We start from the raw sequence: 22,190 nt of genomic DNA on the forward strand, positions 1-22,190 counted from the left end.
CCAACATCCCCAGCATCGAAGCACTGACCACACTCGGATCAGCTCCGCTGGGCAGGCCACATTGTTCGCATGCCCGACACGAGACTCCCGAACCAACTCTGAACTCCTTCACGGCAAACGAGCCCCAGGTGGGCAGAGGAAACGTTACAAGGACACCCTCAAAGCCTCCCTGATAAAGTGCAACATCCTCACCGACACCTGGGAGTCCCTGACCCAAAGACCCCCCTAAGTGGAGGAAGTGCATCCGGGAGGGCGCTGAGCACCTCGAGTCTCGTCGCCGAGAGCATGCAGAACCAAGCGCAGGCAGCGGAAGGAGCGTGCGGCAAACCAGTCCCACCCACCCTTTCCCTCAACCACTGTCTGTCCCACCTGTGACAGGGACTGTAATTCCCGTATTGGACTGTTCAGCCACCTGAGAACTCATTTTTAGAGTGGAAGCAAGTCTTCCTCGATTCCGAGGGACTGCCTATGATGATGATGTATGACACTCATGTTTTCATCTACACCATTAATTTACTAACAGCAGTACATTTATATTCATGAATATACTAAATCAGATGTCATTGCATCATTGCACCACACTTAACTCATAAACAGATGTACACCATCACACACCCCATCCTGATTTGGAAATATATTGGCCGTTCCTTCACCATCGCTCAGTCAAAATCCTGCAACTCCCTTCTTAACAGCACTATGGGAATGGGATATAAACCGAGGTCCCGCCTGCCCTCTCAGGTGGATGTAAAAGATCCCATGGCATTATTTTGAAGAAGAGCAGGGGAGTTCTCCCCGGTGTCCTGGGGCCAATATTTATCCCTCAACCAACATCACTAAAACAGATTATCTGGTCATTATCACATTGTCTGTGGGAGCTTGCTGTGCGCAAATTGGCTGCCGTGTTTCCCTCATTACAACAGTGACTACACTCCATAAAGTACTTCATTGGCTGTAAAGTGCTATGGGTCATCCGGTGGTCATGAAAGGCGCTATAGAAATGCAAGTCTTTTTCTTTGTATTGTCCATGACTACTAGATAACAGGAAAGACAATCGGAGAAATTTACAGCACGGCAGGAAGCCATTCAGCCCATCGTGTCCGTACTGGCCGACCAAGAGCTACCCAGCCTAATCCCACTTTCCAGCTCTCGGTCCGTAGCCCTGTAGGTTACGACACTTCAAGTGCACATTCAAGTACTTTTTAAATGTGGTGAGGGTTTCTGCCTCTACCACCCTTTCAGGCCGTGAGTTCCAGACCCCCACCACCCTCTGGGTGAAGAAAGTTCCCCTCAAATTGCCTCTAAACCTCCCCCCAATTACTTTAAATCTATGGGCCCTGGTTATTGACCCCTCTGCTAAGGGATACAGGTCCTTCCTATCCACTCTATCTAGGTCCCTCATAATTTTATACACCTCAATTACTAGGACTAATTCCCAGGACTTGTGTGTCTCCTATTTATTGATACATAGGTCCAGTTGTGCAGTAGATGGAGAGAGGATTGTGACCTTTCCCAGAGCATTGAGGCCGAGCTGCAGCAAGGTGGGTTATCGTTCAGCTTCTGGAGCATTGCTGCATCTTGCCGAGAGCAGCTAATCTATGTTAGAGGAAATCTCCTCAGAGGGCTTATCAAGAAATCTTCCGTCATTGATACAGACCTACTAGAATCAGTTTCAATCTATCCAGTACTTTTATATTTGCAAATGGGTCCGATACTCTCTGGAGTTTAGAAGAATGAGAGGTGATCTCATTGAAACATACAACATTCTTACAGGGCTTGACAGGGTAGATGCAGGGAGGATGTTTCCCCCGGGGCTGGAGAGTCTAGAACCAGGGGTCACAGTCTCAGGATAAGGGGTCGGCCATTTAGGACTGGGATAAGGAGGAATTTCTTCACTCAGAAGGGGGTGAATCTTTGGAATTCTCTGCCCCAGAGGGCTGTGGATGCTGAGTCGTTGAGTATATTCAAGGCTGAGAGCGATAGATTTTTGGACTCTCGGGAAATCGAGGGATATGGGGATCGGGCGGGAAAGTGGAGTTGAGGTCGAAGATCAGCCTCGAGGGGCCGAATGGCCGACTCCTGCTCCTAATTCTTATGTTCTTATGCCATGCTAGACTAACTTGTGATATGTTTTTTTTCCCATTACTGTTGAGGTGCCATTTGCAGATGACCCAGTGATAAATGTTGCTGGATGTCAACATTTACTCATGTTTCTGTTTATTGGTGACAGGGATGTTGTTGTGATAATTTCAGTGCATCCACATCCTAATTCTGTGCATGAGCGTTTCTGGGTTGAGATTCCGGAGAACTAATTTTTCAGCAAGCTACTTCAAATCAAACTATGTGCGGACTGTTGTAGCTCAATCAGTTTGGATCTGTTCCAAATGTACTTTTCAAGCATCTGTCCATTCAGGTGCAACCACGCATCAATCATGCTGATTCTGTAGGAGAATTGGATCATGCCAGTAAAACCTAGCATATCAATGCTAGTTTGTAAAGTGGTTTGATGAGAATGATCAGGAGATCCAAGAGCTAATAGATCGTAAGCACAGAGCATTTCTGAGCCTCAAGCAACAACCCAACTCGGGAGCAGCAAAGCAGCGTTACAGACAGCTCAAGGCTGAGGTCCAACAAAAAACCCGGGACCTAAAGAACAGGTGGTGGATGGAGAAAGCACAGGAGATACAACAACTGGCCGACAAGCCACGATATGCGAGGATTCTTCACTGCGGTCCAAACTCCCAAGACCCCAACCCACTCCTGGCCAAGAACGGGGAAACACTCAACAAGGACACCCAGGCTGTCAGGGCCCGCTGGAAGGAGCACTTTGAAGATCTCCTCAATCGAGACTCTGCCTTTGACTCGAGTGTTCTCGACTCCATCCCGGAGCATGCGACCCGCCACCACCTCAGTGAGACCCCAACACTGCACGAGGTCGGGAAAGCCATAAAACAGCTCAAGTACAACAAGGCTACGGGTGCGGATGGAATCCCCGCTGAGGCGTTAAAGTATGGCGGAGAGGCGCTGTTGGCGCGGATACATGACCTCATCTCTCTCATTTGGAGGGAGGGGTGCATGCTGGGAGATCTCAGAGATGCAGTGATCGTGACCATCTTTAAAAAGGGGGACAAATCCCCCCTTCCCCCGACGACTATCTGTCCTACCTGCGACAGGGACTGTGGCTCCCGTATTGGGATGTTCAGTCACCTAAGGACTCACTTTAGGAGTGGAAGCAAGTCTTCCTCGATTCCGAGGGACTGCCTATGATGCTGATGACAGAGTGGTCTTTTGGCTCGTACAACTCATTTCACAGCGAGAAAAGCCGCAGTAACCACTCAGTGTTGGAGCCACATTCTTCTCCTTCTTCTTCAGCAGTGCCCCGGAGTCGGGGATGACGTGCTTCCACACTCTGAGTTCTCAGGTGACCGATGAGACCAATGTGGGACCGGCAGTCTCTGTCACGGGTCTGGACAGACTGTGGTCGGGGCGACGGGTGGATGGGGGGTCTGGGTTGCTGTGCACTCCTTCCGCGATCTGCGCTGGGCTTCCGCGTGCTCCCGGCGACGAGACTCGAGGTGCTCAGCGCCCTCCCGGATGCACTTCCTCCACTTGGAGCGGTTTTGGGCCAGGGACTCCCAGGTGTCGGTGGGGATGTTGCACTTTATCAGGGAGGCTTTGAGGGTGTCCCTTGTAACATTTCCTCGGCCCACCTGGGGCTCGCTTGCCGTGTAGGAGGTCCGAGTAGAGCGCTTGCTTTGGAAGTCTCGTGTCGGGCATGTGGACAATGTGGCCCTGCCCAACGGAGCTGGTCGAGTGTGGTCAGTGCTTCGACGCTGGGGGTGTTGGCCTGAGCGAGAACACTGATGTTGGTGCTTCTATCCTGACAATGGATTTGCAGGATCTTGCAGAGGAAGCGTTGGTGAGACTTCTCCAGCGCTTTGAGATGCCTGCTGTACATGGTCCATGTCTCTGGGCCATGTAGTAGGGCAGGTATCTCTACTGCCCTGTAGACCATGAGCTTGGTGCCGGGTTTGAGATCCTGGTCTTCAAACACTCTCTTCCTCAGGTGACCGAAGGCAGCGTTGGATCTCGTCACGAATATGTGTGGAGTAATTGCCTTTTTCAAATATAATTTTGTTCTGGCTTTTATACTAAATCCGTCCGGAATTTACATGCAGTGCTCGAATTTGAAACATGTAAAACCTAATTGAAACATACCAGATTCTGAGGGGGATTGACAGGGTAGATGCTGAGAGGATGTTTCCCCCGGGCTGGGGAGTCCAGAACCAGGGGTCACAGTCTCAGGATAAGGGGTCGGCCATTTAGGACTGAGATGAGGAGGAATTTCTTCACTCAGAGGGTGGTGAATCTTTGGAATTCTCTGCCCCAGAGGGCTGTGGATGCTGGGTCGTTGAGTATATTCAAGGCTGAGATCGATAGATTTTTGGACTCTCGGGGAATCGAGGGATATGGGGATCGGGCGGGAAAGTGGAGTTGAGGTCGAAGATCAGCCGTGATCTTATTGAATGGCGGAGCAGGCTCGAGGGGCCGAATGGCCGACTCCTGCTCCTAATTCTTATGTTTTTATGTTGAATTTGCAAGGCTAGTCCAGGTAGTTGGAGAGAGGGAAACACAAATTGTTACCCTTTGTATTGTACGGACTGATTGACTATACAGCACTAATAACGTCTGTTCTTTAGAGTCAACCGTCTCGTGCTTACTCAAAGCTTGTTGCTCGAACCACAGTGTGAAGGAGATTTCGATTTCTTTATTCATTCACGGGTTGTGGTTCACGCTGACAAGGCCGGCATTTATTGCTCATCCCTAATTGCCCTTGAGAAGGTGGTGGTGAGCCGCCTTCGTGAACCGTGTGGTGACAGAAAGAAAAGACTTGCATTTCTATGACACCTTTCACGACCACCGGACAACTCAAAGCGCTTTCCAGCCAATGAAGCACTTTTTAAAGTGTAGTCACTGTTGTAGTGCGGGAAACACGGCAGATAATTTGCGCACAGCAAGCTCCCACAAACAGCAATGTGGCGATGATCAGATAATCTGATTGAGGGATAACGATTGGCCCCAGGACACCACGGAGAACTCCCCTGCTCTTCTTTGAAATATTGCCATGGGATCTTTTACATCTACCCGAGAGAGCAGACGGGGCGTCGGTTTAACGTCTCATCCCACAGTGCTGTTAGGGAGGGAGTTCCAGGATTTTGACCCAGCGACGATGAAGGAGCAGCCAATATATTTGCAAGTCGGGATGGTGTGTGATGGTGTATGTCTGTTTACAAGTTTAATTTCGCGCAAATGGCCTCATTTGTAGCAATAACATCTGATTTAGTATATTCATGAATATAAATGTACTGCTGTTAGTAAATTAAGGGTGTAGATGAAAACATGTTTTCCGTAATTGCTCTAAGTAGCTCAAACGGGCTGGAAATTACGCTGTTGACCCGATAAGTTACTGTGGGTAATACTGCTGGCAGAACACGGAACATGTCCAGTATAAGAGATGGATAGCTTGCAAAGGATTGTGAATCAATTAATGAGATGTCTAACTGTTTGAAGACGGGTAAATGTGAGCTTATGTACGATAAAACGTGGCACGCAAGTACAAAGTGAAGGGTCATCCATTCGATAAAGGAACAGGATAATTATTGAGGGTACTGTACAACACAGCAGTTATCAATGGAGTTTATCTGGTGCACATTGATCGAAAGGGCCTTTGACTATAAGTTGAGGTACTTGGAAATAACACTCTAAATGGGTTAGAAGAACAAAGAGATCTTGGAGCACAGATACACACATCACTAAACGTTGCCACACAGGTTAACAAGGTCATGAAAAGCAAACCCAGAACTAGGTTTAGAGGGATAGAATTGAGAAGTCGGGAAGTTATGCTAAACCTGTATTGAACCTTGGTTAGACCACAATTGGAGCACTGCGTACAGTTCTGGTCGCCATATTATAAAAAGGATCTAGAGGCACTGGAGAGGGTGCAGAGAGGATTTACAAGGATGATACCAGAAATGCGAGGGTATACATATCAGGAACGGATGAACAGGCTGGGTCTCTTTTCCCTTGAAAAAAGAAGGCTGAGGGATGACCTAATGGAGGTCTTTAAAATGATGAAGGATTTTGATAGAGTAGATACAGAGAGAGTGTTTCCACTTGTGGGGAAGAGCATAACTAGAGGCCATCGATATAAGATAGTCACCCAAAAACCCAATGGGGAATTCAGGAGAAACTTCTTTACCCAGAGAGGGGTGAGAATGTGGAACTCGCTGCCACAGGGAGGGGTTGAGGGGAATAGTATCGATGTATTTAAGGGGAGGCTGGACAAGCCAATGGGGTAGAAGGGAATAGAGGGTTATGCTGATAGATTTAGATGAGGAAAGACTGGAGGAGGCTCGAGTGGAGCATAAACGCCGGCATGGACTGGTATATCCCATGGACTGGTTGGGCCCAATGGCCTGTTTCTGGGCCCTATATCCCATGGACTGGTTGGGCCCAATGGCCTGTTTCTGGGCCCTATATCCCACGGACTGGTTGGGCCCAATGGCCTGTTTCTGGGCCGGATATCCCGTGTAGTAGAGGAGGGCAAAGCTTCAGGTCTCCCTGAACTCCTGCTCTTTGTGGGGTCGAAGTCTACCATTGCTGCTCCTGCTTTATGAGCCTAAAACGGGCCCATCACTAAGCCCTTGATCAGGGCAGAGGACCCGCACCCAATGTGCACGGCCGTCCGAGCCATTGCCGGATTGATTGGCGCCTTTCTTTTTTCTAAGGTAGCCATGGCAACTGATGAGATGAGGCCTGTGCACTCATTTCAGGCCCGGATCGGTAAATTGGTTTGCCCCAGCCAAAGCTTGTGATGCACCAACTCAGACGGGCATTCCCGGGTCTCGACCAGTCTTACGGCACAGAAGGAGGCCATTCGGCCCGTCGAGCCCGTGCCAGCTCTCTGCAAGAGCCCCTCAGCCAGTCCCCCTCCCCCGCCCTTTCCCCGTAGCCCGGCAGATCTTTTAACTTCAGGCATTTCATCCAATTCACTTTTAAAAGCCGCGATTGAGTCTCCCACCACCAACCTTTCAAGAATTGGACGCAATACTCCAGTTGGGGCCGAACCAGCGTTTTATACAGGTTCATCACAAGTTTCACGTTCTTGTACTCTGTGCCTCTATTCACAAAGCCCAGGATCATGTAAGCACCTTGGACCGCTTTCTCAACCTGCCCTGCCACCTTCAATGAATTGTGCCCATATACCCCCAGGTTCCTGCACCCACTTTAGGATGGCAAAGGTGGGTGTATGAACCGACAATGCAATCCTTGCACAGTAAAGTGCTACATGTAATGTTTTTGTACCCGAGCACATGGCCGTATATCAATGTATGGATATGGGAACAAGACATTAGGGGCCCATAATTTGCCTCTCTTTTTACCGCCTCAAAGAGACGCGCGCAGTGCGTAGAGCGTTCGCCGTTCGATCGGCGTGAGGGGCCGACATTTTGCAAACTTCCCTGCATTATTTATGGAGCGATGTACGGGAACCCCCCCCCTCCCCCCGCCCCATCGAGCACGCGCCAACCCCTTACCGACCAGCGGCGGCCCCCTTTTCCACCCCGCGTGGGAAATTCTCCCACCCCCCCCCGAGGCGTGGATGGGCGACCCCCTTTTCCACCCGGCGGGAAGCATCTTGTGGCTGGGCGACGCAGTCCGCCCTGAAAGGGTAGGCCGCCCCCGCCGTTCTATTTCAATATTCGTCCGGCTTCGATGTCGGCCCGACAATGGCGGCCATGGATTTTGCCGGCCAGCCCAGGAACCCTCCCCCTCTTGGGATTTTAAATAATTGGGGGGAGGTTTAGAGGGAATTTGAGGAGAACTTTCTTTACCCAGAGGGTGGTGGGGGTCTGGAACTCACTGCCTGAAAGGGTGGTAGAGGCAGAAACCCTCACCACATTTAAAAAGTACCTGGATGTGCACCTGAAGTGCCGTAACCTGCAGGGCTACGGACCCAGAGCTGGAAAGTGGGATTAGGCCGGGTAGCTCTTGGTCGGCCGGCGCGGACACGATGGGCCGAAATGGCCTCCTGTGCTGTAAATGCCGATGATCCTATGATTCTAACCCTGGGAGCCAGGATTCTGGGAACACTAGGCCCTGGAAGATTGTGGAGGAGGTGCTGAGGAGGTGAGCTTCCTGCTTTGGAGCTACAAAATAAATATCTGCTAAAGTTCAGAGCCGGTGGCACTGTGCGGGAAGGGGACTGGGTCGGTGTCGTCTCCCTGAATTTGTGAAGGGTGTTATCCCAATGCCCCCCCACGCCACAGTAACTTTGGCCGGAGATCGGAGAAATTCTTGGAGAAACGTAAATGGCCGTTGCCGTTTTGCTGATATCTCACCCAGGTTACGGCTGAATATCAGGAGATGCAGAACTTCCGGGCCACTCGCTGAAAATGGGATATTTTAACAACAACAACAATATAGCGCCTGTAACTTAGTGAAATGTCCCGAGGCGCTTCACAGGAGTATTATGAGATAAAAATTTGACACCGAGCCGCATAACTAGAAATTAAGGCAGGTGACCAAAAGGGATCACAGAGGGAGGTTTTAAGAAGCGTCTTGAAGGAGGAAAGAGAGGTAGAGAGGTGGAGAGGTTTAGGGAGGGAGTTCCAGAGCTTGGGGCCCAGGCAACAGAAGGCATGGCCACCAATGGTGGAGCGATTATAATCAGGGATGGTCAGGAGGGCAGAATTAGAGGAGCGCAGAGATCTCGGGGGGTTGTGGGGCTGGAGGAGATTACAGAGATAGGGAGGGGCGAGGGCCATGGAGGGATTTGTAGTATTTTAAAATTGTGGTGTTGCTTAATCGGAAGCCAATGTAGGTCAGCGAGCACAGGGGGTGATGGGTGAGCGGGACTCTGTGCGAGTTAGGACATGGGTCAGTGAGCACAGGGGGTGATGGGTGAGCGGGACCTGGTGCGAGTTAGGACACGGGGCAGCGAGCACAGGGGGTGATGGGTGATTTCAGAGAATTTCAAAAGAATTTCCAGTGGCTTCCCTGATGGGTCAATAAATAAGTCTACAAAATGGGGCAGTAATGGACCATGTGAAACAGGAAAGGCACAAACTGGGGTTGCATTTCCCAGAATTTAGAAGGTTAAGGGGCGATCTGATGGAAGTTTTCCAGATATTGAGGGGAACAGAGAGGGTAGATAGAGAGACACTATTGCTGCTGGTTGGGCCTAGGGGCAGAGTGTAAACATTAGAGCCAGACCTTTAAGGAGTAAAATTAGGAAATACTTCTACACACAAAGGGTGGGAGAGATTTGGAACTCTCTTCCACAAATGACAATCGATGCTGGGTCAATTGTTAATCTTAAATCTGAGATTGATAGCTTTCTGTTAACCAAAGGTATTCAGGGATATGGGCCAAAGGTGGGTCGATGGAGTTAGGTCGCAGGTCAGCGCTGATCTCACTGAATGGTGGAACAGGCTCGAGGGGCTGAATGGCCTCCTCCTATTCCTGTGTTGCTAAGACACAGGAAATACTTCCCCCAAGCGACTGCTGGGAGACTTGTAGGTTATCAGTAAATTAGCCACGATGTATATTAAGCAGGTTCAGTAAGCAGGAGTGTAAATATGGAAAAGGCCATCTGTCTAAAATGTAATCACAGTTCCTGGATTTGAATAGGCAAAGCAAATGAACATTTGTTGTGATAGAAAGGTCTTCATTCTCTAAAACTGGGATGTTTTACCCCTTCTGTGTAAAGCAGTTCGACATGGGCTTTCCAGCAAATACTCTTTTCAGGGCTTCTGTAGAGATGCTTTCCTTCCAGCCCCCAAACCTGCACAAAGCAGTCTCGCTTACTAACCCATTCTGTATCATGTCAGCTGTGATTGAATGTGATTAACTAGTCATTGTTAAACCTTTGTTAATAAACCAACTCGTTCTCAATAGCAATGTGTAGCTGTGAATTCTTAACCCATGAAGCATATACATTGCAGTTATGTAGATTGAGGGATAAATATTGGCCCTCGGACAACTCTTTAAAATAGTGGCAGTGGGATCTTTAACATCCACCTGAGAGGGCAGACAGGGCCTCGGTTTAACGTCTCATTCTAAAGCTGACATCTTTGACAGTACAGCACTCCCTCAGCACTGCCCCTCCGACAGTGCGGCACTCCCTCCGACAGTGCGGCACTCCCTCAGCACTGCTCCTCCGACAGTGCGGCACTCCCTCAGCACTGCCCCTCCGACAGTGCAGCACTCCCTCAGCACTGCACTGGGAGTGTCAGCCTAGATTTTTGTGCTGAAGTCCCTGGAGTGGGACTTGAACCCACAACCTTCTGACTCAGAGGCGAGGGTGCTGCCCACTGAGCCACGGCTGACACTGCAGGTGCAAATCATGTTTGATGCGGTGCTGTGCACCCATAGATCGTTAGTCCTATCGCAATTTACCTGTTAATCTCGATTGGTCACTGTAAAAATGAACGTTGAGACTCCTGCGTATCTGTGAACTCGCACAATCATTCACGAGGGCGATGGAGCACATGCACCATGAGTATGGATGGAAAATCACCCACTGTATCACAGAATCACACGAAACAAGAGCTGGCCATTCGGCCCATCGTGTCCGCACCGGCCAACAAAGAGTTACCCAGCCTAATCCCACTTTCCAGCTCTCGGTCCGTAGCCCTGTAGGTTACGGCACTTCAGGTGCACATCCAAGTACTTTTTAAATGTGGTGAGGGTTTCTGCCTCTACCACCCTTTCAGGCCGTGAGTTCCAGACCCCCACCACCCTCTGGGTGAAGAAATTTCCCCTCAAATCCCCTTTAAACCTCCCCCCAGTTACTTTAAATCTATGCCCCCTGTTTATTGGCCCCTCTGCTAAGGGAAATAGGTCCTTCCTATCCACTCTATCCAGGCCCCTCATAATTTTATACACCTCAATCAGGTCTCCCCTCAGCCTCCTCTGTTCCAAAGAAAACAACCCCAGCCTATCCAATCTTTCCTCATCGCTAAAATTCTCCAGTCCTGGCAACATCCTGGTAAATCTCCTCTGCACCCTCTCCAGTGCAATCACATCTTTCCTGTAATGTGGTGACCAGAACTGCACGCAGTACTCCAGCTGTGGCCTAACCAGTGGTTTATACAGTTCAAGCATAACCTCACTGCTCTTGTATTCTATGCCTCGACTAATAAAGGCAAGTATCCCGGTTTGGCTTCTTAACCACCTTGTCCACCTCGAGTTCCATAAATTATCTGCAGGGTAATTCTGCTACGTATGAGGCTAGCTCCCAAGTTCCTGCCTGCCCATGGGAGGTGTGTACTTGGGATACCAGACCCCGAGCAGAGGGGGCTCCAGGGGCCTAACTCAGACCCGAACTCCGCTCAAGCACAGCATCACTGAACTTTCCCGGAAGTTTATTGTTTTCACAGAAGGGTGCTTTGAATTAGAGGTACAGCTGGTGAGCTTTATATCGGCTCCTAACACGTTTAAAAAAAACATCTTGGTGATTGTATTGTTTTGATCAAAGGGTTTCTTTAAAAAAACATCTCCACACAGATGCGGCGCTTCTTTGCTTTGGTCCCTTGATGTGTAAGTTTTTCAATATAGGAAGGATGTGAAGGCCTTAGAGAGGGAGCAGAAAAGATTGACGAGAATGGTTCCTGGGATGAGGGACTTCAGTGACGTGGAGAGACTGGAGAAGCTGGGGTTGTTCTCCTTGGAGCAGAGAAGGTCGAGAGGAGATTTGATCGAGGTGTTCAAAATCATGAGGGGTCTGGACAGAGTAGAGAGAGAGAAACTGTTCCCATTGGTGGAAGGGTCGGGAACCAGAGGACACAGATTTAAGGTGATTGGCAGAAGAACCAAAGGCGACATGAGGAAAAACGTTTTTATGCAGCGAGTGGAATCCACAGTTCAAGAAGGCGGCTTACCACCACCTTCTTGAGGGCGACTAAGGAAGGGCAATAACTGCTGGCCTTGCCAGCGACACCCACATCGCATGAATGAATTTTAAAAAACATATATATATCTAGTATAGTATTAAGCAGTCCCTCGTATCGAGGATGACTTGCTTCCACACCAAAAAGGGATGAGTTCACAGATGTTTCAATGAAGGACCTAATATTCCAGGTCCCGAACTACATCCTGAAGGGTGGAAGATGCCTGTGGGTGGATTGTTTTAACGTGGGGTGACCGTTGCACACCAGCCACCACACGGGCTTGACAGAGCGAGGTCTTGGTCCAGTGGCAAGGGTTAACCAGGACGACTGGAGACCAGCTCCGCTGCACGGACCTAGTGCGCACACATATCGCAGTGTGGGCTGGATACCAGTGAGTTCACACTGGGGCGAGGCCGTCACCTGCTCCGTGTGTGGGAAGGGATTCACTCAGTACTGTTCCTTGCTTAAACACCAGCGAGTTCACACTGGGGAGAGGCTGTCACCTGCTCCGTGTGTGGGAAGGGATTCACTCAGTACTGTTCCTTGCTTAAACACCAGCGAGTTCACATTGGGGCGAGCCCGTCACCTGCTCCGTGTGTGGGAAGGGATTCACTCAGTACTGTTCCTTGCTTAAACACCAGTGAGTTCACACTGGGGAGAGGCTGTCACCTGCTCCGTGTGTGGGAAGGGATTCACTCAGTACTGTTCCTTGCTTAAACACCAGCGAGTTCACATTAGGGCAAGGCCGTCACCTGCTCCGTGTGTGGGAAGGGATTCACTCGGTCATCCCACCTGCTGACAAAAAACATATAACCAAACATAAGAATACAAGTCAGAGCCTGCCATCATCAGACTTGATGGGGCAGTGTCAGACCACATGGAGACTGCTGTGTCCAATGCTGGTCACCAAGGTGTAAGGCAGACACCAAAGTACTGGGTTCAACTCAGAGAAAACCCTTGTACCCGATCTCTCGTGTTAGAGAGCTTGAGCTGTGAGGAAAGACTGGCGAGACTTGGGATGTTCTGCCTTGAAAGGAGGCAATGTGAGAAGTGATCTTCTAGAGGTTTCGAAGATAGGCAACAGAGTGGAAAAGGTATAGCTGGCAAACTATCTCTGATGGCATGAGTCGGACAAGGTCTCGCTTTTTACTCGCTCAATCAACATCACTGAAACAGATTATCTGGTCATTATCACGTGGCTGTGAGTGGGAGCTTGCTGTGTGCAAATTGGCTGCTGCGTTTCCCACATTACAACAGTGACTACACTTCAAAAGTACTTCATTGACTAGAAAGCGCTTTGGGACGTCTGGTGGTCGTGAAAGGCGCTATAGAAATGCAAGTCTTTATTGCCATTCCTTCCTTCCTTCTTTCTTGCCTTTCAGATACTTGGATTCTCTACCTCTCTTTCCTCCTTCAAGACACTCCTTAAAACCTACCTCTGTGACCAAGCTTTTGGTCACCTGCGCTAATTTCTCCTTATGCGGTTCGATGTCAAATGTTTATCTCCATAATCGCTCCTGTGAAGCGCCTCGGGACATTTCACTACGTTAAAGGCGCTATATAAATACAACTGTTATTGCTGGAGAACAAGATGTTTTGGCAGATGTTTGTCCCTTCTGGCAGGGGTACGGTAGCACAGTGGTTATGTTACTGGGCTAGTAATGCAGTGGCCTGGACAATGATCTGTGAAACATCAGTTCAAATCCCACCATGGCATTAAATAAAAACATGACAGGACCAACTGCAGTGGAAAAGAAGGGAATGGCAAAACATTGTAGCTTGTTTCCCCCGGGCTGGGGAGTCTAGAACCAGGGGTCACAGTCTCAGGATAAGGGGTCGGCCATTTAGGACTGAGATGAGGAGGAATTTCTTCACTCAGAGGGAGGTGAATCTTTGGAATTCTCTGCCCCAGAGGGCTGTGGATGCTGGGTCGTTGAGTATATTCAAGGCTGAGATCGATAGATTTTTGGACTCTCGGGGAATCGAGGGATATGGGGATCGGGCGGGAAAGTGGAGTTGAGGTCGAAGATCAGCCGTGATCTTATTGAATGGCGGAGCAGGCTCGAGGGGCCGAATGGCCGACTCCTGCTCCTAATTCTTATGTCCTTCTCGGGGCCAAAATTGTCCTCCGACCAAAAGGGGGCACATTCATCGGTGTTAAAGATCTTTCTCCACTCCAATCCGTGGGGCAGAGAGTAGAGCAAAATTCAGCTCTTTGGTTTGTTTCTTTGGTCGGGGCAGAAGTGCGTGGGGAACGGGTCGGAGGTCGCTCGGAGTCACGGGCGCCGAGCTGATCCGTCACAACACCCCTCCCCCTTCAGTTAAAGGGGAGGGCCACTGCGAGCTCTGCACGGGGTGTAGTTTGGCCCCACTGGGCAACCATGGAGGGTTTCGGCCGGGCCAGCGGTCCGGTACCCAAGAGGGGGGCGTGACGGCCGAACCCACGGGCGCCATTGACGGTCCGACCCCGGAGTCAGCCCGACAATTGAAACAAAATGGCGGCCGTGGTGGTGTGCCCTCCCTGGGGTGGAAAGGGAGTTCCCGCCGGTCGGTGAGGGGGATTGGCGCGTGCCTGACGGGGCGGCACCATGGACAGCGCGGTGACGATCGCCGCTGGGAAACAAACGGAGGGCAATTTCACAAACGTCGGTGACTACGCCTCTTTGCGCCGGTCGAGGTTCTCGAAGAAATCAGCAATCCCGGCCCCATAGCCTCCTGCACCATCCTTTTAAACCAACATTTTACGCTGCACGCAATTAATAGATTAACAATACCGTTTACTGAAACTGGGCAATAACCCGTGGATGGTCATCATCATCATAGGCAGTCCCTCGGAATCGAGGAAGACTTGCTTCCACTCTTAAAATGAGACCTTAGGTGGCTGAACAGTCCCAATACGGGAACCACAGTCTCTGTCACAGGTGGGACAGACAGTGGTTGAGGGAAGGGGAGGGTGGGACTGGTTTGCCGCACGCTCCTTCCGCTGCCTGCGCTTGGTTTCTGCATGCTCTCGGCGACGAGACTCGAGGTGCTCAGCGCCCTCCCAGATGCACTTCCTCCACTTAGGGCGGACTGGTCTTTGGCCAGGGACTCCCAGGTGTCGGTGGGGATGTTGCACTTTATCAGGGAGGCTTTGAGGGTGTCCTTGTAACGTTTTCTCTGCCCACCTTTGGCTCGTTTGCCGTGTAGGAGTTCCGAGTAGAGCGATTGCTTTGGGAGTCTCGTGTCTGGCATGTGGACAATGTGGCCCGCCCAGCGGAGCTGATCGAGTGTGGTCAGTGCTTCGATGCTGGGGATGTTGGCCTGGTCGAGGACGCTAACGTTGGTGCGTCTGTCCTCCCAGGGGATTTGTAGGATCTTGTGGAGGCATCGTTGGTGGTATTTCTCCAGCGACTCGAGGTGTCTACTGTATCGGTGGATGGTATCGGTTGCCTGAACAGCTGGTATTTCCACGTGTTACTGCAGAAAGTGTCTTACTGTGACCCGAGGTTGATTGGTAGCTCTGGGCTTGGCGAGTCGACACGCTGGTGAACACAGATGCAGATTGAGGTCCGTAGGTGTAATACAGTTCCGCCTAGCGGACTGCTGTGCTAATGCAGCTACAATAAAAGGGTCATGATCCAAGTCACATGACAAATTCCTGCAAGAGCTATCTTGTGTCGTCCGTGTGTTTGTGATGTTAGAAATAATATATCACAGTAAGGGACTGCTTGTGGAAATGAGAAACACGTGGAGGTGGGGAGGGGAATATTTGGACTGTTACTGTTATCTCTCGCTATAAGCGTATACTGTTCGATGGGTATCTGCACCATCATCGCTGACTTCAATGGTATGTAACTCCAAGCCAGGATTTTAATTGTTTCCTCTGTTATCTTGGATTATCTATCACGTTATCACAGAATCTCACTGCCGTTTGATGAGTAACAGAGCAAATTGCTCACGGACAAAGAATTTTAGAGGTGACTTTCCGATTTCACATAATGTATCAATACTAATGGTTCCTGGGATGAGGGACTTCAGTGATGTGGATAGACTGGAGAAGCTGGGGTTGTTCTCCTTGGAGCAGAGAAGGTTGAGAGGAGATTTGATCGAGGTGTTCAAAATCATGAGGGGTCTGGACAGAGTAGATAGAGAGAGAAACTGTTCCCATTGGTGGAAGGGTGGAGAACCAGAGGACACAGATTTAAGGCGATTGGCAGAAGAACCAAAGGCGACATGAGGAAAAACGTTTTTACGCAGCGAGTGGTTAGGATCTGGAATGCGCTGCCTGAGAGGGTGGTGGAGGCAGACTCAATCGTGGCTTTCAAAAGGGAGTTGGATAAATACCTGAAGGAAAAATATGTACAGGGCTACGGGGAAAGGGCGGGGGAGGGGGACTGGCTGAGGGGCTCTTGCAGAGAGCCGGCACGGGCTCGACGGGCCGAATGGCCTCCTCCCGTGCTGTAACCATTCTGTGATTCTATGATTCTACTCACTTTCACACTTTTCATGGTATTACACTCCTGCTCCATAGGAAAACCAAAAATAAATGTTAAAAGTTAACATAACACCCATCACCCTCTGTGCTCACTGCCCCGTGTCGTAACTCGCACCGAGTCCCGCTCACCCATCACCCCTGTGCTCGCTGACCTACATTGGCTCCCAGTTAAGCAACACCTTAATTTTAAAATTCTCATCCTTGTTTTCAAATCCCTCCATGGCCCTCGCCCCTCCCTATCTCTGTAATCTCCTCCAGCTCCACAATCCCCCGAGATGTCTGCGCTCCTCTAATTCTGCCCTCCTGAGCATCACTGATTACAATCGCTCCACCATCGGTGGCCGTGCCTTCTGTTGCCTGGGCCCCAAGCTCTGGAACTCCCTCCTGTAATGTATTTGCTTCATGGGTTCTTTGCTTAAGAATTCATAGCAACACATTGCTATTAAGAACTAGTTGTTAAATCTTTGCTAATAAACCAATCACACGACACATAACTGGTTCATCCACCAGGCTCACAACCACCTGCCCCATCGTGGATCCCCCGAACCCAACTGGCTGGGGTTTTATTGAGTTGTGTGAACACCAGGTGACTAGCTAAGCCACTCACAATGCAACAGCTCTACAACTATTTTGTTAAAGACAATAAACAAGTGCCCCCTGATTAAAGGGGAGGACATTAAACCCAACAAACTTAAACAAATTAAACTTTAGACGTGGTTCAAATTAAAATTTGGTTGCTGGGGGGTGAGGATGTACTCCAGTTCCTCCGGCGCCCACCTCTCGCGGAAGGCAGCGTGCATACCGATGGACCTGACTGCTCTACAAACCTGTGAGCATGCTCAGAGGTGCATACATTGGACCTCCTTAAACCTCTCCGCCTCTCTTTCCTCCTTTAAGACTGTTATGTATGCAATAAAGGTTCAAACTGAGGACTGTTTAACTGAGCAACCTTGGCTCTGCTTTATTTAGGCCTAAAGTGCCTGACTCACAAAATGGCTGGCCTTTTATACCAGAGCAACACCATGTGCGTGCTGCTCAGTGGCCTCCAACAATGACACCATCTAGTGGCAGCATGTACATACATGACAAAGACACTCCTTAAAACCTACCCCTTTGACCAAGCTTTTGGTCACCTGCCCCAATATCTCCTTATGCGGCTCGGTGTCAAATTAAAAAAAATAACAACACTCCTGTGAAGCATGTGGGACGTTTGACTGCGTTAAAGGCGCTATATAAATGCAAGTTGTTGTTGGTTGTGCTGTTCCCCGGCAGGGTGGGCCTTGTTGGCGATGCCACCACTGCTCTCCTGCTCAGGCCTGGGGTTAAAGTGGCAGATCGGGCCTCCATAATATCAACACAGCCAGACCTGCGTATTTACAGAGGGCCTCGCCGGCTTGGGACCTCTGTCCTGGCTGCCCGCATTTTTATCGATGTGACTATTTGTGCTGCCCTTTCTGCGCCTGCGTCCCCTCGAGACGCCGCCCCCGATGCCTCCCGCCCCCAAACTGAAACCGCCAGTAGGACCCAAACTGGAAGTGAGGGCGTGCAATCAGTCCAAACACCTTGTAGATTCCTCTGCAACCTCCGAGCGACCGGGAGAGAGAGAGAGCCTGTGGGGGTCAGGGGAGGGGAGAGAGAGCGAGAGCTTGTGGCAGAGGGAGAGAGAGAGAGAGAGAGAGAGAGCCTGGGGGGTGGGGGAGGGGAGAGAGAGCCTTGGCGTAGAGAGCGAGAGCTTGGGGGGAGAGAGAGAGAGAGCCTGGGGGGCGTGGGGGGGTTGCGGGGAAGGGGACAGAGCGAGAGCTTGGGGGGAGAGACAGTCTTGTGGTAGACAGAGACACGGGGACAGAGGGGGAGAGACCGGGTGGGGGGTAAGAGAGAGACATGGGGAGGATGGGGGAGAGGGAGATCAGAGGGGAGAGAGGTTCTTCCAACCCAGAAGTCACGTCACTGTCATTATTCAACTCACACCCAAAAAAACCCGTTAACAATCTGCACACAATGCCCCATCAATGGCTGGCTGGGGGAGGGATACACTTGCGCTGGGGTAAGGGGCTTTGGCTGGGGGAGGGATACACTTGCACTGGGGTAAGGGGCTTTGGCTGGGGGAGGGATACACTTGCGCTGGGGTAAGGGGCTTTGGCTGGGGGAGGAATACACTTGCACTGCAGCAAGGGGCTTTGGCTGGGGGAGGGATACACTTGCACTGCAGCAAGAGGCTTTGGCTGGGGGAGGGATACACTTGCACTGGGGTAAGGGGCTTTGGCTGGGGGAGGGATACACTTGCGCTGGGGTAAGGGGCTTTGGCTGGGGGAGGGATACACTTGCGCTGGGGTAAGGGACTTTGGCTGGGGGAGGGATACACTTGCACTGCAGCAAGGGGCTTTGGCTGGGGGAGGGATACACTTGCGCTGGGGTAAGGGACTTTGGCTGGGGGAGGGATACATTTGCGTTGGGGTAAGGGACTTTGGCTGGGGGAGGGATACACTTGCGCTGGGGTAAGGGATTTTGGCTGGCACTTGGCGGATTTTGGGGAGATCTATCCTCTGTGGCTTCTGAGTCAAAATGGATCGAGTTACAATTTACGCAGTCAGTCAGAACTTGGGCTGGGAGGTTCCAATTACACACTCCACAGAAAATTCAGGGTGTGGCTTATCCTCCAAAGGGGACCAGTCAGCAGTAGGTGCAGTGAAATTGGAGAGCCAATCAGAGACAAGGGCAGTACAAATAGATGCAGATTGTTAGCATTCAATGGCGAGGGGATGGAAGAATCTAACGGAAGCAAAAGATCTACAATTCCACATGGAGGAATGAATCAAAACTTGACAGGAAAATCTACCAAGTGAAAGATGGGCATGGAGCAGTGATATTTTTATAGAACTAAGGCCTTTCACTCACTGCTTTACTGTGTAGAGATTTACTGCAGGAAATACTCTGACATACACAGGTATAAAATGTATGAAATTTACAAGAATATGATTAAGTTTACCGAAGTGTCAGCCGTGGCTCAGTGGGCAGCACCCTCGCCTCTGAGTCAGAAGGTCGTGGGTTCAAGTCCCACTCCAGGGACTTGAATACAAAAATCTAGGCTGACATTCCCTGTGCAGTACTGAGGGAGCGCCGCACTGTCGGAGGGGCAGTACTGAGGGAGCGCCGCCCTGTCGGAGGGGCAGTGCTGAGGGAGCGCCGCACTGTCGGAGGGGCAGTACTGAGGGGAGCACTGCACTGTCGGAGGGGCAGTACTGAGGGGAGCACTGCACTGTCAGAGGGGCAGTACTGAGGGAGCGCCGCACTGTCGGAGGGGCAGTACTGAGAGAGCGCCATAATGTCGAAGGGGCAGTACTGAGGGAGCGCCGCACTGTCGGAGGTGCCATCTTTTGGATGAAACGTTAAACCAAGGCTCCGTCTGCTCTTTCAGGTGGATGTAAAAGATCCCAGGGCACTATTTTGAAGAAGAGCAGGGGAGTTCTCCCCGGTGTCCTGGGGCCAATATTTATCACTCAATCAACATCACTAAAACAGATTATCTGGTCATTATCACATTGCTGTGTGTGGGAGCTTGCTGTGCGCAAATTGGCTGCCGCGTTTCCCACATTACAACAGTGACTACATTTCAAAAAGTACTTCATTGGCTGTAAAGCGCTTTGGAACGTCTGGTGGTCGTGAAAGGCGCTATAGAAATGCAAGTCTGTTTTTGTTTTCTATTAGTGAGTCCCATCGAGCTGACCCAGGTCTTTTGCTTTCTTCCTTAACCAGGTTGACAGGACTGAAGTTATCCGGACCTGCATCAACCCGGTCTTTTCCAAAGTTTACACGGTGGATTTTTACTTTGAGGAGGTTCAGAGGCTGCGGTTCGAGGTGCACGATATCGGCAGCAATCACTTGCACAATGGGGTTAAAGATGCCGACATTCTCGGGGGAATGGAGTGCACCCTTGGACAGGTAAGCGTTCGACCACAATGGTAATTCTCCCTCATTGCTCATCGAAAATTTCCTGTGCAGCTGTGAACGCACATTGCAGCATGAAATCAGCCGTGGCTCAGTGGGCAGCACTCCCGCCTCTGGGTCCAGGGACTTGAGCACAAAAACCTAGGCCGACATCTCAGTGCCCCCCCGACAATGCAGCACTCCCTCTGTACTGCCCCTCCGCCAGTGCGGCACTCTCTCAACACTGCCCCTCCGCCAGTGCGGCGCTCCCTCAGCACTGCCCCTCCGACAGTGCGGCACTCCCTCAGTACTGCCCCTCCGACAGTGCGGCGCTCCCTCAGTACTGCACCTCCGACAGTGCAGCACTCCCTCAGCACTTCCCCTCCGACAGTGCGGCACTCCCTCAGTACTGCCCCTCCGACAGTGCAGCACTCCCTCAGCACCTCCCCTCAGACAGTGCGGCACTCCCTCAGTACTGCCCCTCCGACAGTGCGGCACTCCCTCAGTACTACACTGAGAGTGTCAGCCTAGATTTTTTTTTCTCAAATCTCTGGAGTGGGACCGACAGATCTGTGAGAATGCGAATAATGGGAATGCTATAACTAAAATTACACCGTGCAAAAATTAATATTTTGTGTGGAAAAAAATTCCAAAAACAAGCTGCCTTTTAGATATTGGAAGATTTCTGCGTGTGGGAATCAGGTGGAGGGAGCAAAGGTCAAAGGGCAGGATTTTCGGTAATGTCGGTGGGGCGGTAAAGTTAGCGCCCGGGAACAGTTTGCGCCTCAGTCAGTAACATTCCCCAGCGGGGCCCCTGTGATATCTTCCCAGAGCGCAGCACATACAGCTCCTAACATGGCAGGCAGCTCTCTCGCAAGCCTCCGGAATCTGCCCGGTTCTGTTTAATTATTAACTCTGCAGTTGCAGTACACAATATGCCCACATCCAATGTGGAGCTACAAACATTACAAGCTTACAGACATTACACTTCTCCCTCGTTAATGAAGAAGTTATTATAACAAACATCATACTTAACTTTCATGTTTATACATAACACAGGATATAAACTTATTTTTTTCCCATATTTACAAATTTAACTTTACCACTTGTTTTCTGTTTCGAAGAGGATACCTTCACTCTCGAACAGAACCTTCCAAACCTGGTGTCGATTTCACACTCATTTGGGGCTCATCCTGAGGAACGTTTTCCTCCACAGAATTTCCTTGATTTTCATTTGAACTCACTCGAACTTCAGGCTCTTTGTTTTCCTGACTCAGACTCAGACTAACATTCTGATTCTCTCCTGGATTTGTTTCCAGTACATTGGATTTAGGATTTGCTACTGGTGTATCAAAACTATCTGATGAGTCAGAAATAATTGAATCATTCCCACCTTCAACTCCTTCCATGTCTGTAGGTAAAATATGATCAATATGAACAAACCTAACCTGTCCATCAAACATCTTTACCAAATATGTGCGAGGACCACATATCTTCACCACTCTTCCTGGTAACCACTTTACCCATTTATGGTGATGGTTCTTCACTCTCACCTTCTGGTTTAATTTCACACTTCTCTCTTTTACTCTACCTCGATCATGATTCTCTTTCTGTCTTAATTGTGTCTCTTCTACGGACTGTGCCAAATTTGGTTTTAACAACGAGAATCTGGTTCGTGGCTGTCGTTTGAGAAACAACTCTGCTGGTGTTCTACCAGCAGTTATATGAGGAGCATTTTGATTTGTAATCAAAAAATTAGCCAATTTGTGATCCAATGACAACTGTTGTTTCCTTGGATTTGGATCTAACATTTGTTTTATGAGGGCACGTTTTACAATTTG

General features: G+C 50.2%; 1 protein-coding gene across 1 annotated transcript in view; it reads left to right on the plus strand.

The window, feature by feature from the left end:
- LOC139263732 (copine-4-like) overlaps positions 1-22,190 on the plus strand; it is a 378,262-nt gene that overhangs the window by 145,149 nt on the left and 210,923 nt on the right. The window contains exon 2 of the mRNA XM_070879764.1: positions 20,179-20,364. Within this exon, the coding sequence (XP_070735865.1) occupies positions 20,179-20,364 (186 nt within the window). The remainder of the gene's footprint in view (positions 1-20,178; positions 20,365-22,190) is intronic.

The sequence above is a fragment of the Pristiophorus japonicus genome, chromosome 5 (assembly GCF_044704955.1).
Source record: "Pristiophorus japonicus isolate sPriJap1 chromosome 5, sPriJap1.hap1, whole genome shotgun sequence".
NCBI lineage: Eukaryota > Metazoa > Chordata > Chondrichthyes > Pristiophoridae > Pristiophorus > Pristiophorus japonicus.